Source organism: Chelonus insularis, unplaced genomic scaffold, assembly GCF_013357705.1.
Source record: "Chelonus insularis isolate UGA/USDA-ARS -01 unplaced genomic scaffold, ASM1335770v1 contig_69_pilon, whole genome shotgun sequence".
In the NCBI taxonomy this organism is placed as follows: Eukaryota; Metazoa; Arthropoda; class Insecta; order Hymenoptera; family Braconidae; genus Chelonus; species Chelonus insularis.
The window spans coordinates 118,925-134,771 of record NW_023276708.1 but is presented as its reverse complement, the minus strand read 5'-3'; the positions used below and the strand labels follow the sequence as shown (position 1 = coordinate 134,771).

Sequence of the window (15,847 nt, the reverse complement as noted above, 5' to 3'; positions counted from 1 at the left end):
TAGCCGCTTCTTGTGTTATACATAATTTGTCTTTTTATAATGTCTCATATAAATAAATTAGTTCAACACTATTTTTATAACCCGGATACAAAAACATTTTTTCCATATAACATTACTGAGGAGCAACAGAAACGAATGAAAGTAGGTAAGTGTCATTTAATAGCAATCCACTTGCCTAACCTCTAATCAGATTATGATGTTCAACATAAACATTAACTTCAAATTCGTTCAATTTCGTCAACATTACTATTTAATTCTTTGTTCATAATTTCATTGTAAAAGGTTATTTATTTTTCAGATAAAGAGTTTGCAAAAAGTGTATATGAGGAAATAAAAATGAAGATAGCAAGAAAAAATAACCAAAATGAAAATTCTGGTTGCTCGTCATCAGGACAACATATAGACGATGTTTCCATTGATAATTCACTTCCTGCCACTACAACTTGCACGAGGAATGATTTTGTCATTCCAAGTGAAATTTTTGAGCCATTTGATAATATGCCAAGTGAGTGTTCGACATCAAATCAGTATGTACATTCAACTTGCGATGAGGAATATGAAGTGAATTTTCTCCCATTATGTAGTGCAGAAAACAATAAATGCACCAACACCAATACATATTTACGTCAAGCTTCTAATATTGATGATAATCCTATCAAAGCTACTACATCGAAACGCAATAAGCCTTCTTCAGGAAAAGATAAATATTATTGGCAATACCATGATACAAAACTGCTCATTAGTAGTTACGCTCTTCACGCTCAGGAACAATACCATCCCGTACTAAGAAATCACTTTTGGGAAAATATAGTCAATGACCTTGTCAGTCACGGTCATAATGTTGATAAAGATTTATGTGCTAATAAATGGAATAATCTACTCAGAACTTACAAAACTTGCAAGGATAAATCAGGACGAGAGCCTCACAAGTTCGCTTTTTGGCAAGAAATGGATGAAGTTTTAGGAGATAAGCCAACCAATTCATCTTCATTCACATTGGGTTCTCTGAAAAAGGATTCTGCAGATCGTGAAAATGATAGTGCCTCGTTAAATGTGAGTATTGATAGCTTGAAGAAAACTGATTGTAAACAAACTAAAAAAATGGCCAAAGAAAAGGGGATGAAGAAAAGGAGAAAGAGTAATTATGAGTCAAATGAAAAAATTGAATTAATGAGAGAAAAAATGGCAATTGAACGTGAAAAGATTGCTTTCAAAAAATCATTTGCTAAAGATTTTTTTGCTTTAGAAAAAACAAAAACTACCTTAATGGGGAAATATTTTGATTTAAAGTCAAAAAAAGATTAAAAATCGATTGCCATTTTTAATTTCAACTATTCAAAGATCTCTAAAAAATCATAATATATGATGAAAAATATGTATTCTTTTATAAGTCATATCTCAATGTTTTTCTTCGTTTTAAAAAATTGAAAATTAAGTTAGATGAGCTAAGTGTTGAGTTGAAATGTTGTTGTGAGGTTAAAATGTTGCGTTCATTTGTTTCGATATCTTTTGTCTTCTTGCAGTAATATTCAATATTGCTCAGAAATAATAGTAAACAATATGTAGAGAAAGTTGAAGTTAATTTTCTAAAAAAATTCTATATTTATTCATGAGATGTATATTACTGTGTAAGGCATATATATTCAGTTAACTGTTTTATTTAAATATTGATATAAGATTGCAATATTGCATACAAAAACGAAGACTGATTATATATTGGAAGTTTAATATATTAAACTTTACAAGTATTTGTTAAAATAATGATGTAGATATAATGGCATCTCGTATAACAAATAAAAGTTTATAAACATATTATTAAATGTGAATATTATCATTTGTACACCTGAGCATATTACATTTTAACATTTTGTCAAGCACCTGATACAAAAATTTTATCATAGTACCCATGAATAAGAAGCTAATCTACAACAGGTAAAATATAAACAGTCTTTCATTCTGATTAGATTATTGTTAATGAAATATCCTACATTTGCTACTACAACACTGACTGCTACTGCTTCCACTGCTTATTACATTCTTTCGTGGCTTTCACTGCTTGTTTCACTGGATTCACTACTTCCTCCATTACTTTCATCACTTATTTCACTATCTGATGTATCATCTTCTATTGGATCATCATGTAATATACATATATTATGTAAAATACATGAGGCCATAACACATTTTACGATAATATCAACTCTCAAATTATCGAAGCGAATTAATCGTCGAAATCTTGCTCTTAGAAGACCAAAAGCCTGTTCTATTACGATGCGAGTTGATGAGTGTCGATAATTAAATTGACGTTGTCCAGGTGTGAGATGTCCATTATCTCGGAAAGGAGTTATCATCCATGGTGTACTTGGGTAAGCAGTGTCTCCAAGTAAGAAGTATGTTCCAAAGAAGTTTGGATCTGTGAGAGCTTTTTCATATAAAGGAGATCGTCGGAATACTCGTGCGTCGTGCATGGATCCAGGTTCACCAATGTATACGTCTGTAAAGACCTTATCACTGTTTGCAACTGCTTGCAAAATAATGCTGTGATATCGTTTCCGATTATAATAATCTTCTTGATGATGTACTGGTCTTCTGATACGAACATGACATCCGTCTATTGCACCTATTATTTGAGTTATGTTTTGGAGATCAGAAAATTTTCGACTAACTTCTATTTTATCTGCTGCAGTTTCAGGCCATCGTATATATTCTTCAGATAAAGAAATTAGAAAATCCAGTGAACATAATAAAACCCTATGAGAGTCGCTTGGTGCAAAATCGAATAAATTTGATATTTCACGAAATGTTTCGATATTGGCTAGATACCACACGGTCATTAGCAGAGCTCGTTCATGAGTAATCCCACCGATTGGGAGATTTTGAAAAAAGTTAGTCTGCTCAAATCGTTCTGAAAAAAATAACAATGACGTTGAAAATTCTTGAAACTTCCACAAATTTCATTTTTTATAAATTTTCTGCGAGCATTCGCTTCATCACAAGTAATAAACTTATTGATTACCGATTAATTGATACAATGTTGATCGACGAAGCCTGAAGTGTTTCCGAAATTGTTTTTCATTGTACTGACGAACGGTGTTTTCGACAAAATTTCGAACGCACCTACGTGGAACTCGAATTCTATTGATACCTTCATCGTCTTCGGACGATTCTGATGATGATGAATCAGAAGAGAACAGAATATTATGAATATCAGGAAACGGAGCATCAAGTATCCAATCCTTTAAATTAAAAAAGAAATAGAGTTAGGGCGTACTTATGTAATTTCTAGTGATCATGAAAACAATAGTGTTAAATAGTAGCCTTCTCTTTTATTGAATATCTAACATAATTTATGGGTAATTTTTGTAGGATTAGCACGGGAAATAAGGAAGATTTTCTCTATTTGATAAAAGAAATGGTATAAATATTAAAAATTTATTTCCATTATTAAAAGAAACTACTTTCTTGTTTTTTACAATGAGTAAATTATTATAAAAATCCACCAACAATTTAAGTAAACCTTATTTTTCCTAAATTAGATAGTCAAACAATAAACAATTAATTAGTAAATTCATGTATGTATTATAATTGATTGTAATTCTAACCTGTACAATATCATCTATCATTTGGTCCATTTTCGGAGTAATATCCTGGGAAAAACGAGTTCACATATAATCAGGTCCGAGCAGGTCTGTTCACATTCAATAATCTTGATAAATTTTAGTTGAAATAATTAAAACACTTTCTGATCGCGATAATTTTTATTTAGATAAATATTCGAGAATAGAAAAATAAAATAATCCGATGAAATGAATACGAAGTAATATACATATATATTATACACATACATATAACATACATTTACATATATCATACATGTACATATAATGTCCGCGCATGTCAAGTAATTTTTTATCTAGGCGCATGCGTCAAAAAATCACTTTGATCACGCAAAATCAGGAACGAATACGGCCAATACGTGTGATTTCAGTGACGTCATTTCACTGAGATGATGATTGCCATTAGGTCCCGTGATGCATACGATCTTTTATATAAAAATAGGTTATGACAAGAGTAACTCATTCTAGCCGGAGAGGGGAGTCGAAGTAAACAATTAGTAATACGGTGGAAAGAACTACTGTACGGTTTTTGTAAACAAACAAAATTACATAATCGCATCGGAAGTGCAGTGATAAAAATATAATTAATAGTTAATAATAATCTATGAGTTTTGAACAAGATCAGATTATGTTGAAAAAATCGTTAAAAATTAAATTAAAAAAATTCCACTTTACAATTTCACTCCGAAAGTATTGAGACTTGAATATTATATGTCAAAATCATAATTAGAATTGAGATTATGATACATTCTAAATTTTGATGTTAATGAAAGTTTAAAATTTTTAACCCCACAGTTTTACCCCTGAATTTATCCTAATAATCACAAAGTTAAAATTTGAACTGAGACTATGTTACATGATTAAATCTCATAGAAATACACATTTGAAATTTTTACTCCACAATTTTAGCTTGAAATAATAGAGCTTAAGGCTGGGCTGAAGTCGTGGAGGTGACTGATTCCCCCTATCTAAACACGGAAGTAAGGGCATTGTAACATCTACCAGTATACCCGATCAAATTTTACAACGTGACGTAACACGGTGTCGCTTCGTTCATAAAATTGTGATAATTACATCTTTGAAATATGCGGTAATTATTACAACGCGAAATGATAAATCTTTCAATATAAATGAGTAAATAGTACATAAAATCATGATAGTTTCGCGATTGTAAAACTGCCCTAACTATCAATTATTACATAGCCACAATGTAATTTTTAAAGAAAACAGTCAAAAACATTACTGTCTAATGTTTTATTACTATCAAGTTTAAATGTAATATTTGTAAATATTATGCATAAAATCTATTTATATTTGATAAAAATTTTATATTAATTCAATAGAATTTATTTGGAGTTACGTGTCTAAAATTTTAATTAATAATTATAATTTTCGTCTTTTTATATAAATGAATATACAAATTTAAATTGTTATTATACAATTTTATTTATTCAATATTATATAAAATTACACTTTATAATTTTAAATTAAAAATCGTAGTTTTTTAATAATGTAGTATGAAATATAGTATTGCAAAACTAAAATCAATTATGTAAATTTATTAACAATCGTCATCAGTAATAATCAAAATTATCTTTTGCAAATAAAATCCTTATTATTTGGAAATCGCGTTATTGACGCAACACTATCTACCTCTGAGAAATTAACTATAGAATATTTTGTTGAATAATTATTTTCAACTACCTCGTAGACTTGATAATGATAACTGTAAAATGTTTTTTCTATAATTTTACAAACAAAAACGATTGATATTATTATTAATTATTAACATTTGATCAATAATATAGACATTTGGTTCAATTTCATCAGTGTAGACAACAGCTACTTCTCCACACGCAAATGAATTCCCTTGTATAAAAATTGTATTTTTTCATTGGCATCGTCCAAATCAGGTATCACACCTGAAATAATCACCAATTAATACATAAAAAACATTAATATTTAGCACTGCTTAACTGAGTAAATATTTTATTTACGTGTTTGTTCGACGTTGATCTGCTGAGTAATTAATTTTCATTTTGCAGCGTGGACGCGTCTCACATATGTATAGTGGTGCAATAATTTTCCTTGAGGCGGTATTCCATCTTGCAATTTTGTGTTTCGTATCCGAGGAACATAATAAACATCTTCTGCTTCTGTTGGAAATGTCTTGACAATTTCTTGAGCCAATTTCATATAAATATGAGGCTTTATTTCTGGTAGTTCCAGAAGTCCATCAGTTTCACGTTGAAGAATTAGTGCCACTAATTTGTTTTTGGATGAGTGATCCAACATTCGATAAGCATCATAGAGGACAAGGATATCTTGACCATGAACACTTTTGCTCAACCACTCACGTAGTGGAATTTCAACCGATGGTGATCGAAGATCTCCTTGATAGTTAGGATTATTCTGAAAATAAATTGCGTATTTTAAAATATTGTTTTCAATTCCATAGGGGTACAAAAAATGAAATGCAGGAAACAACAGAAGTAAAAATGTACACTTTCTGTAAAGATGAAATAGGAACTATGGTTCTTTGAGATGGATCAGGTAAAGATGGAATAGTAACAACACTTTGAGATGGACTGGGTGAAGTAGGATCAAAATTGATAGATTAGTAAATAACAACAACCTGTGATATCACAGATTGTAATGTATATGTTTTTAAAAGTACGAGTTATATATTCGTATTAAAGAAATAATGTCTCTTACCCGCAACAATTTCATTAATATATTCATGATAAACTTTGTTTTTTTAATTTATAAGTGTGAGCGGAACGAGTCACGAACTGTATTTGGAATAAACTGTAACGGTTTTCAGATATACTATATTACCTTAAGAAACTGTAATTTTCACATTCCCGGGAAAAATGAGTTCAGATATGTTTAGATTCAATCAGATCTGATCAGATCTTAAACATGAGACTAATTAAATCTGATCCAATCGAATTAGATCTAATTTGATTTGGAAAATTTTTTTTCTAAAATAGGGCTTTTTTTCCCCGAATCTGATCAGATCTGATTAGGTCTGAAAACTTATTATGAAATATTGCATGCTCGTCTTCTGAATCTGATCAGATCTAATTAGGCTTAAAAAATTTTTGGACATTCTACATTTCATTGAAGGATCGATTTTTAAATATAAAAATGAGATTTTTATTGCAATAAAAATTAATTTTTCAATTCTTACAAAATATTTACAATTAATACCTCAAATTATATTTACACTTAGTTGTTACATCACTTTATTGAAGCTGTTTGGACGTTTACATATAAAATTTAAAACTCTAATCACATGAATCATTGATCGAATATTGTTTGCTTCAATTACTCTGATATTATTCGTTTCATTTACAAGTAATATATGCAGAAGTATCGAGTTACTTTCCCGATGACGAAACATTTTTAAATCGTCGATATCAAAAATTCTCACAACATAGCTTATGTTTTCTTCGTTTTTCGTAAAACATACAATTGTTCCATAAATTACTTTATTGCTTGTATTTATTTCGACAGTATAACTATCTGTTTGCGTATTTTTATAACATTCTGATGTATGGAGATAATTATTTATGACTGCTCTTGCGAAAAAAGTGTATTCTCAATATTCAAATTCAAAGACTGAACAATCTCAAGTAATGTATCATTTTCACTTCGCAATAAATTTATATTGTCTTTCAGTATATAATTATGAGATTGATGTGACGAGGAATTTTCATCAACTACACTACGTTCGCACATGATTTTCAATGATTGAACACCTTGTGCGATTTTTAAATTATTGATCATTTCTTGGCCAAGATGTTTTGTGCCATGTACACATTTAGCAAGAATACCATTTACGTTTTCAAATGGGAATGCGGATGTACTCCACAGTGGACCCCAATGCTTAATACATAGTACTAAATGAAGCAATTGGTGTACATTATATGTATATTGCCGATCACCATACAATTCGTGAATATCTCTAACAAATAACTGTAATAGAATATCAGCTCGTTCTAATTCTGGATTTATATGAATAGGTTTTTCTAGTAGTGTCAATATTGCCATCACAAACAATAGCCAATGTTGCATATAACGATCTGGCAGAAATTCTGAGAAAATGGGAATAGAATAAAACAATACTAAATTATAAAATTCCGATGTTTTGTATTTAAAACTTGTTCCAGAATTCGAGTTAGAATTATTTGTTTATAAAATATTTTTCTTTATTGATGATGCAGAATCGTTACAGAATGATTTATGATTTTTGTTAATTGGATAATGAATAAGAAAATGGATTTTGTTTTAATAAATTAAGCATTAATTGATAATTGGTATTTAAATAATTAGTAAAGAAGAGCCTTCAACTCCAGTTTGTTTGTTTAATAATTTTGAATACTTTTGTGGGGTTCAACCGAGGATTATTGCCGGCCCTGACCCTCTCTCCACAACCCACATAACTGAGCTCCAACCTCAAATACACTGATTTTTATCTTATAAATGACTCTAAAACCCGAAGCAAAATCATCAATATCTCTTATAATTTAAACTATAACACTCTAAACTGAATTTATTAACTAACTAAATCACGAAAGCAAGCCAAGGGTGGAAGATTCCCTACATTTCATTATTCTACTTCTAAACTGTAACAAAACTACCAAAAATTACCAAATATCAGACTCAATACGACTTACAGGAGCTGCAGAGGATACTTAGGTGTCGTAAACTGGTCTCGACACGTTCCTGGATATTCTGGAACCTCCTCTATGCATCAGGGACCTCCCTGTAGTCTGCCATAACTCTACTTGATTGTTTCTTCCTCCTGGGCCTGTTCTCGTCTTCAACCTCCAATAACCCTCGCCATCTTCAATCTTCGAACTCCAATTTCTAACTGCTCCCTTCGATTACCAGAATCGAACTGCTCTCGTCGATCTCCAAAAACGAACTCTCTCTCTTCAAGCTCCAAACTACTTCTCTCTTTATCAAACTCCAAAATTGTACGCTCTGCATTCTTTATCCCCACTCCAATCTCACAATCAATCTTCTTATTTGCAGAACCACTTCTCCATTAGTAGCTTCATCACGCGATCTCTCCTAGATTTCATTGTGGAAGGGCGACTTAACCTAGGTGCTTCCTTGGAGGTGAGGTTGATCAGGCTTCCCCCACAAGGCCTGCAAACTTATACCTAATTCTTCAAACTAATTTCTCCACAAAATCTCCCAAAATGCCCATTCCACACCTCCATCTCTTCCATTGGAGTGCCATATTACTGGCCTGATCAAGTGATGATCACTCACAGGGCTAGAACGTCTTCTAGCATGGATCCTCTAACGCGTGGCACGTTTCATTTGGCCCTCATCTCCACGTTAGCGATCCACTTCTCCTCATAATGGTTTCACAGCTCCTCAAATATTTCTTACTTCTCCTCTACTAGCTCCTCCTTATCCTATAGAGTCTTTTTCTACTACCAAAATTAAATACATAATCTTCCAACCTTGCTACCTCTCTTTACATTAATATTATAATGAAATAAAAAAACCATGTCATACGTCACAAGTACTTTTGTAGTAGTTATAACAACATTCATTATCCGTGATAATTGATTTTTCACTATAGAAAAAAAACGATAATTCACGTGAAGCAATAGATGTTCCCATAATAACCACTCTCTATAATTATTTATATAGTTGCTTATCCGCGGATGTGTCCTTATAATAGCCATAATACCAATGTAAAATGTTGATAAAGTGGCAATTATGAGAACCTCCTGTTGTATATATAAAATAGAAAAAATGAAAATAAAAGGTGTAATTTTGCAAATAATTACTAATTACAATAGACAAAAAGCGGGTATTATTTCAAATGTAAATATATAGTGAAAAACTTGAGAACGAGTCTATATATATTAATGATATTAACTTTGCTAAACTTCAACGCGATGGTTCATGTGCCTTATTACTTGTTATCAATAAATTATGCATACATGTAGATTTTTTATCAAACTCCACCGACTGAAGTACTAAGATACCCTGAAGTTTTTGCAACATTTTTTTTAATACATATATGTGAATGGTTATGAGTAGTTTATGGAAATCATACGAAAGATATAAAACAAATATCAGTATAGCGTAATTGGTAGTGTAGCGGACTCCGAATCGTTAGGTCATGAGATCGAATCCTGTCGGTATAAATTTTTTTTTTCTCATATAGAATTATATTTTTTTTTCATTGTAACGCTTGTTAAATTTTTAATTTATTAATCTTTTTTCTTGGTCAATCCGTATTAACTCCAAGCATACACTTGCACATTTTCAATTGTCTCATGGCTTGGACTCTTTTCTATTAGCAGGAAAATTCAATTTTCCGTTGTAACAGAAGATAAGATAAGACCAATTATGGTTTGCATTCCAATCCTATTGTATTATTCAATACATTCCTAGCTACAACATGCTTTGTGATCCGTCATTTTGGCATACAATAAACTGTAATTTTATTTTTAATTTTTTATTTATTAGGCTTCGTAGAAATGGCAGAAATTAAGTGTAATTTGATTTTCTTTATTTATGTGAACGGTCATTTTCGTTCATATCAACATTTCGCATGAGAAATTGCATGAAAATCGATTCAGAGATAAATATCCTTGTAATACCCACTGTACGTATGTGTCCTTATAATGGCCGGTTTTTTGTCACGTTCTCATAATAGCCGAAATACAGAATCTAGAATTATATTTGATGGGTTTTACGAGAACGTCCTTATTAATACCACTTTGCTCATGAGGGTGTATATTATCTATTTATTAAAAAAAATCAAAAATTAGGGTCTAGATACATTCATAATGGATATACTATGCTATATACATCATTCAAAATGCACCTTACGTACGTCCCCGTAACTGCCGACTGACAAACCTACATATATATATATATATATATATATAATCAGATCTGATCAGATCTAAATTTTTTTCAGAAAATTAGTCTCATATTTCAGATCTAATCAGATCTGAAATCGTTTTTCACGGGTTGCGACATCTGAACGCAATAAACCTTATTAATTGGCATTGTAAAAATTACCAATATTCTCCGCAACTATATCGATTGTGTATCACTCAATTGTAATCTTTACTGCGTCACTCGGCAATAGCGAGCATGCGCCATCGTAATAACAGTTATATGTATATATAAGTTGTATTTTTAATACGTAAATTTTCTTCACAAATCCGAGTCAATACCGTAAAAATTACAATTTCATGCTGCAATAGCTTTAACATACACTTTAACAAAATTGTAATTTTTACTTTCTAAAATTGTAATCAATGCATTTTTACAATAAAATAGTTGCAATGTACATCGCTATCGGATTTTTACAGTACAAACGTGTACTTTATGTTAGACGAATTGTAAAAGTTCCTGTTTTATTAGAAAATTATAGAACTTATTATTTAAATAGTAAAAATTACAATGAATTTTGTTTGTATTACAATTATTGCTAACAAAATATTTTTTTACTAGCAAAAATTGTAATTGTTACTGTGCCCTTTTTCCGTGAATGCATTGGATCGTAGGTTTCTAATTTCTGCACGAATTTTTGTTTTTACTTGACAATTTTGGTCCCAAATTAAAACTTGCTTAATGATGCAGCGCGCTAGATAGCAATTTTCATTATCCAATTGATTTTTTTAATAAAAAAATTTAAAAGAAAATTTAATAATTTGAATTGATTTGCCGCCCTTCAACGACAAGATGGTCGCTACAAGGTTATGAAAAGAAATCGTGAATTATTCATTTTCTATCTATTTCCAGCTCCTAAATGTTTTCTAGCGCACTTCTTGCAACATTTCTAAGTAAAAAAAAAATTATTTCAGGTGATAAAATTGGATAATTACGAAGAAATTAGAAACCTACGATTTGGGATAATTATCGTTGAAAATGAGTTCAAAGAAGTCCAACGGATAGCAGCACCATGATCATAGTTGACCCCAGTCTAACATACTTGAAAAATGCTCAATCCGTATGCAAAACTAGTGGAGCACCGCATTTTGACAGGTAATTTGTGTATGTATGTTAAATAATACATGTATGTGATGAGAATGTAATGTGTCACATTACAATGCCCTAAACTTTGACGACTATTGAGGTTCATATGACTAGAAATAATGATACTCATTGAATTTTATTTGATATAATATCTGAAAATAACTTAAGATACACATACTGATCTATTATTATCATTTCTATCAGTTATAAATGTTAACAAGGAAGCTCAATTCCAAGTCGGCGTATCCAAATATGTAATGTAAAAACAAATATACATAAACTTTAAATTGAAATTATGCCGGCCATGTGGTTAGAGCGTCAGAAGTCTATTTTGCCGGCAGGGTTTGATCCTAGTCATAACCACTTTTTGTTCCTACCTTTTTTCTTAGATTAGCATGTCATTATAAAATTGACATGCCATAATTAGTCCTTTATAACGATTTGATTTTTTTTTCTCTTTATTCATGGAATTTATTGACGCTAAGTCGGAAAATATTTGAACAGGGCCATAAACCTTTTTTTTGTACAGATACATTGATAATAGCCTGTGTTTAACAACTTATTAACATTGAAAAGTAGTTTATGAATAATAACGTTTGTTTATAATAAACTAAAAAAGATAACATTAAAGATAACATTATAGACATTAAGTTCCTCTTTTAAGCCCTAGCCTTTTGACCAATAGACAGGGATGAGGAGATCTTCGATAGAGAAAGTGAAAATGTGTGATTTATATAAAAACAATAACAAAATTTATTGAATAGAAATTATTGAACAATTATAACAACAATTTAAACGTTACCAACAGATGATTTCTTTTACTCTGGTCGAGATAAATTACAATTAATTGGTCCTTAGTGGATGCTGCAGTCAGCGCAATATTCACTTTTACTCGCGAATTAATGTAAATGTCAATTGAAAAATAATTTGACGATCGAATAAACTTCATACAAAAATTTACAAACTTTGCTATATTATCAATACAATGTTCAAGACAAAACAATACTTACAATTTCAAGAGATGTTCCACGACGATCTGATCTCGATCTTACTTTTTCGACAACTGTCTGATGCATCAAATTTAAGTATTTATTTAGTCGAATATGACATAATTAGAAGTCTCTTGCTTCAGGCGCGCACAAGTCCCTTCGCATGGTCTTTTCCTTTTGGAAAGTTAACGCTCTCCTTACGTCACGTACTCTTTTTTTAGAATTTCATTGTTTTTCGCCACGTGGGTTTTCCACAAGCAATAAAATATCGAAAAGATGATTTCCTCAACTATGTTTCGAAACCCTTTCTATTTTAATGAAATCTTAGGAAAACTCAAAGAAAAATAACTTGAGTAATAATCGTTAACCTCAATCCTTAAGTTTTATTGCTATTCGTTTTTAGCTTCTCTCAATATATATTTTAAATAACTATGTGAAATGATTGAAATAAATTCAGACATTCCGTTATAGTATATTAAAATATATTCTTTATGAAAAAAGATTGCAAATCATAATTATTCGAAAATTTTATTTTATTAACCGATCACCGGAAAAACAAGAGCAATATGAGGTATTCATTAAGAGAAATCATCTAGTTCGTATGCTTTTAGAGAGAACATTATTACCGTTTCTAGATTATGACTATTAATATAAGCAGGCTTGAACAATGAATTTGTAGAAGTTAAAACTCTCATATTAAGTAGAAAAAAAAGAAACTTGGAATTCGACTTTTTTTTATGAAATCCGGTATAATTAAAGTAGGAAATCATTTGAACCGAGACTAAATTTATGTAGTCGAAAATATCTAAAAATAATTGATGATACTAGATTAAAATAAATATTTTAAAATTTATCAGTTATAGAAATCGATAAATTATTTAAAAATATTTCGCATAGAGCCCGTTTTCAATTTTTTATAACCAATTTGATTGTTATAAACAATAAGAGTTATTTTATTGTAAAAGAAAAATAAGGCGTTTAAAAAACTTAGATATGTTGCCTAGAACCCGTTTTCAATTGTTAATAACAAATTTAATTGTTATAAATAATTTAAATTAAAAAAAAATAGCCTATTATCTTTCTGAAAACGCCATCGATTAGCGTGGATAGACAGACAAACACCAGAAATTTATATAGTAGTACTAGCTGATTCCCGCAACTTCGTCCACGTAATGTGCATAATTAAATGAAATAGAAACAGATTGATTACGAACAGTATTAAATAGTATTTATACAGGTTAAATGAGCAAATTTCGAATTCCTTTGCTGTGTGATAGTATTAATAAACCCTCTTTTGTAAAAGAAAAAATTTTTCGTTGATGGAATTCGAATGTGTAGCATAGATCCCGTTTTCCATTGTTTTTAACAAACTTAATTGTTATAAACAAAAGAAGTAGGTTTTTATCCATATCACACAGTTCATAACTCTGTTTTAGTGGAAGAAAAAATTACAATAAATTCAATTGTTATAAGCAAAAATAGTAGGTTTCTATTCATATCATTTTGTTATTGTTATCTGTCAAATAAAATTAGTTTAAAGTTCTTTAGTTCTCGAGATATTGATAGAAAAATTAAATTGCAATCGTTTTTTTTTAATATCACTTTTTTCTATTATAAAAAAAAACTAGTTGTTCAATTTTGATTGACTAGTTGATGAATTCGAACTCTGCTGACCTTGAAATGTGATGATTCGTTAAAATTTCTAATTTGAATAAATCGGGCCCATTACAATAACTTCTGAATAGGAAGTTAATAAACAACGGATTTTTTAAAAATTGAATTGTGATTATTTTTAAGCATTTTTAATATTAATTAATCACAACTGTTAGTCGTGTACTAGTTTGCATTTTTCATGCAGATTAATATCTATTTGATCTTTTGGAAAAATATTGACTATAAATACGTAAAACCATCAATTTGCCCGGAAAGGTAGTAGTTAGGTGGCTCTTTTATCTTCAGAAAAGGCGTTTAGGAAAAAAGAAAATGCCTGCAACTTTTATGCTTACACCCGTCGTTTGTGAATGTGAGTTGATACACTAAGGTCTCTGCAGTACTTACTTACCTGCTGGTGGTATCGGAGTCTCGCTGCTACTATTCGATGGGTATTTGCACTGGACTCTTTAGTACGCTGGTATTTGGATAAATAGTTATTCCTTCAGAGATTCGCTTTCCTGGGTGCTATTCAATGTGAAATAGACTTTTTGCAGAATTTAGTTTACCCGATAGGTCGGCAGATAGTGTGCTTTCCAGCTAGGGTATCAACTTACCGAAAGCTTCCCAATCATCTGCTATGACATTGAACCGTCGGGTCATATCCAAGTGAGTTTCACCCTGCACCCTGCTCTAACAAAACTGGATCTCAATAGTTGAATGACCTTATCTCTGAACCAACTTGCGTTCAACTGACGATTTACTTAAGTACTGTGACAGTCCCTAGAATGTTGCAATTATATCTATGAATAATTCTTTTCGTAAAAAGCTTATGCGAGACCTTTTTTGACTTGTTAAAAACTTTTTAACTAAATTCGGAAAAGAAATTTATAAATTTTCCCCCTCTAGTGTCGACGTCTGGTGACTACAGAAGATATCGGGCATTCGTATCCATGCAGATGAGGACTTGCTTGCGATCAAGAGACGTCAAGACTTTTGAGGTGTTTAATGTAAACTTCAATTGGATCTTTGTATTGCAAAGAATGTGAAATGGCATAAAGAAAATAACCAAGCCATTTAATGAAGGCACACGTGGCGTGTGCATTGCTGAGTTCAGCGATATGGAGCATTTTCAGAAGAGGATTAATAATGACAATTGCTGATTTTGGTTTTTCCCGTTTATGGGCGCTTGCGGCGATAAGCGCTTGGCTCAATCCTCAAAATGTATAACTTTGTGAACCAGCATTCGTCGAGTAGGGCTCTTGTAATAACAGTATGTCTAGTTGCTTTTCTTTCATGAATGCATACGCTTCTTTTGTAGAAATAATATTGAGATTTATTTGAAGGAGACGGAGTTCAGTAGTTGCCCTGACATTGACAGCTTTCACGACATTTTGAGACGGAGTTTGACTACTCGGAGTCAGGACAGCAAGACTAAAGTTCCTAAAGTTCTTATCGGACTCAGGCAGGACTCAAGCAAGATGGGGTCATCTTATTTACCAATAAGTCCTTATTCAATCTGATAAAATTTTATCTTAAAGAATCCTATACATTCAGATGGGA

The 15,847-nt window shown here is 30.9% G+C and overlaps 2 protein-coding genes across 3 annotated transcripts; one reads left to right on the top strand and one right to left on the bottom strand.

Moving 5' to 3' along the window:
* LOC118070842 (uncharacterized) lies at positions 1–1,321 on the top strand. Of its 2 annotated transcripts, none has more exons than XM_035089668.1 (2): positions 1–141; positions 299–1,321. In XM_035089668.1, exon 2 carries the CDS (start codon positions 337–339, stop codon positions 1,303–1,305), a length of 969 nt encoding a protein of 322 aa, XP_034945559.1. In that variant the 5' UTR covers positions 1–141; positions 299–336; the 3' UTR covers positions 1,306–1,321. The 2 variants fall into 2 exon arrangements, with proteins under 2 accessions (XP_034945559.1, XP_034945558.1); XM_035089667.1 differs by having other exon boundaries at positions 1–145.
* A 365-nt stretch (positions 1,322–1,686) lies between these two features.
* Positions 1,687–3,818, bottom strand: LOC118070841 (putative nuclease HARBI1). The gene is made up of 3 exons (XM_035089666.1): positions 3,603–3,818; positions 3,017–3,236; positions 1,687–2,905 (listed from the first exon to the last, which is right to left on the bottom strand). The coding sequence occupies exons 1-3, from the start codon at positions 3,630–3,632 to the stop codon at positions 2,031–2,033; spliced, it is 1,125 nt and encodes a 374-aa protein (XP_034945557.1). The 5' UTR covers positions 3,633–3,818; the 3' UTR covers positions 1,687–2,030.
* Positions 3,819–15,847: the final 12,029 nt, after the last annotated feature.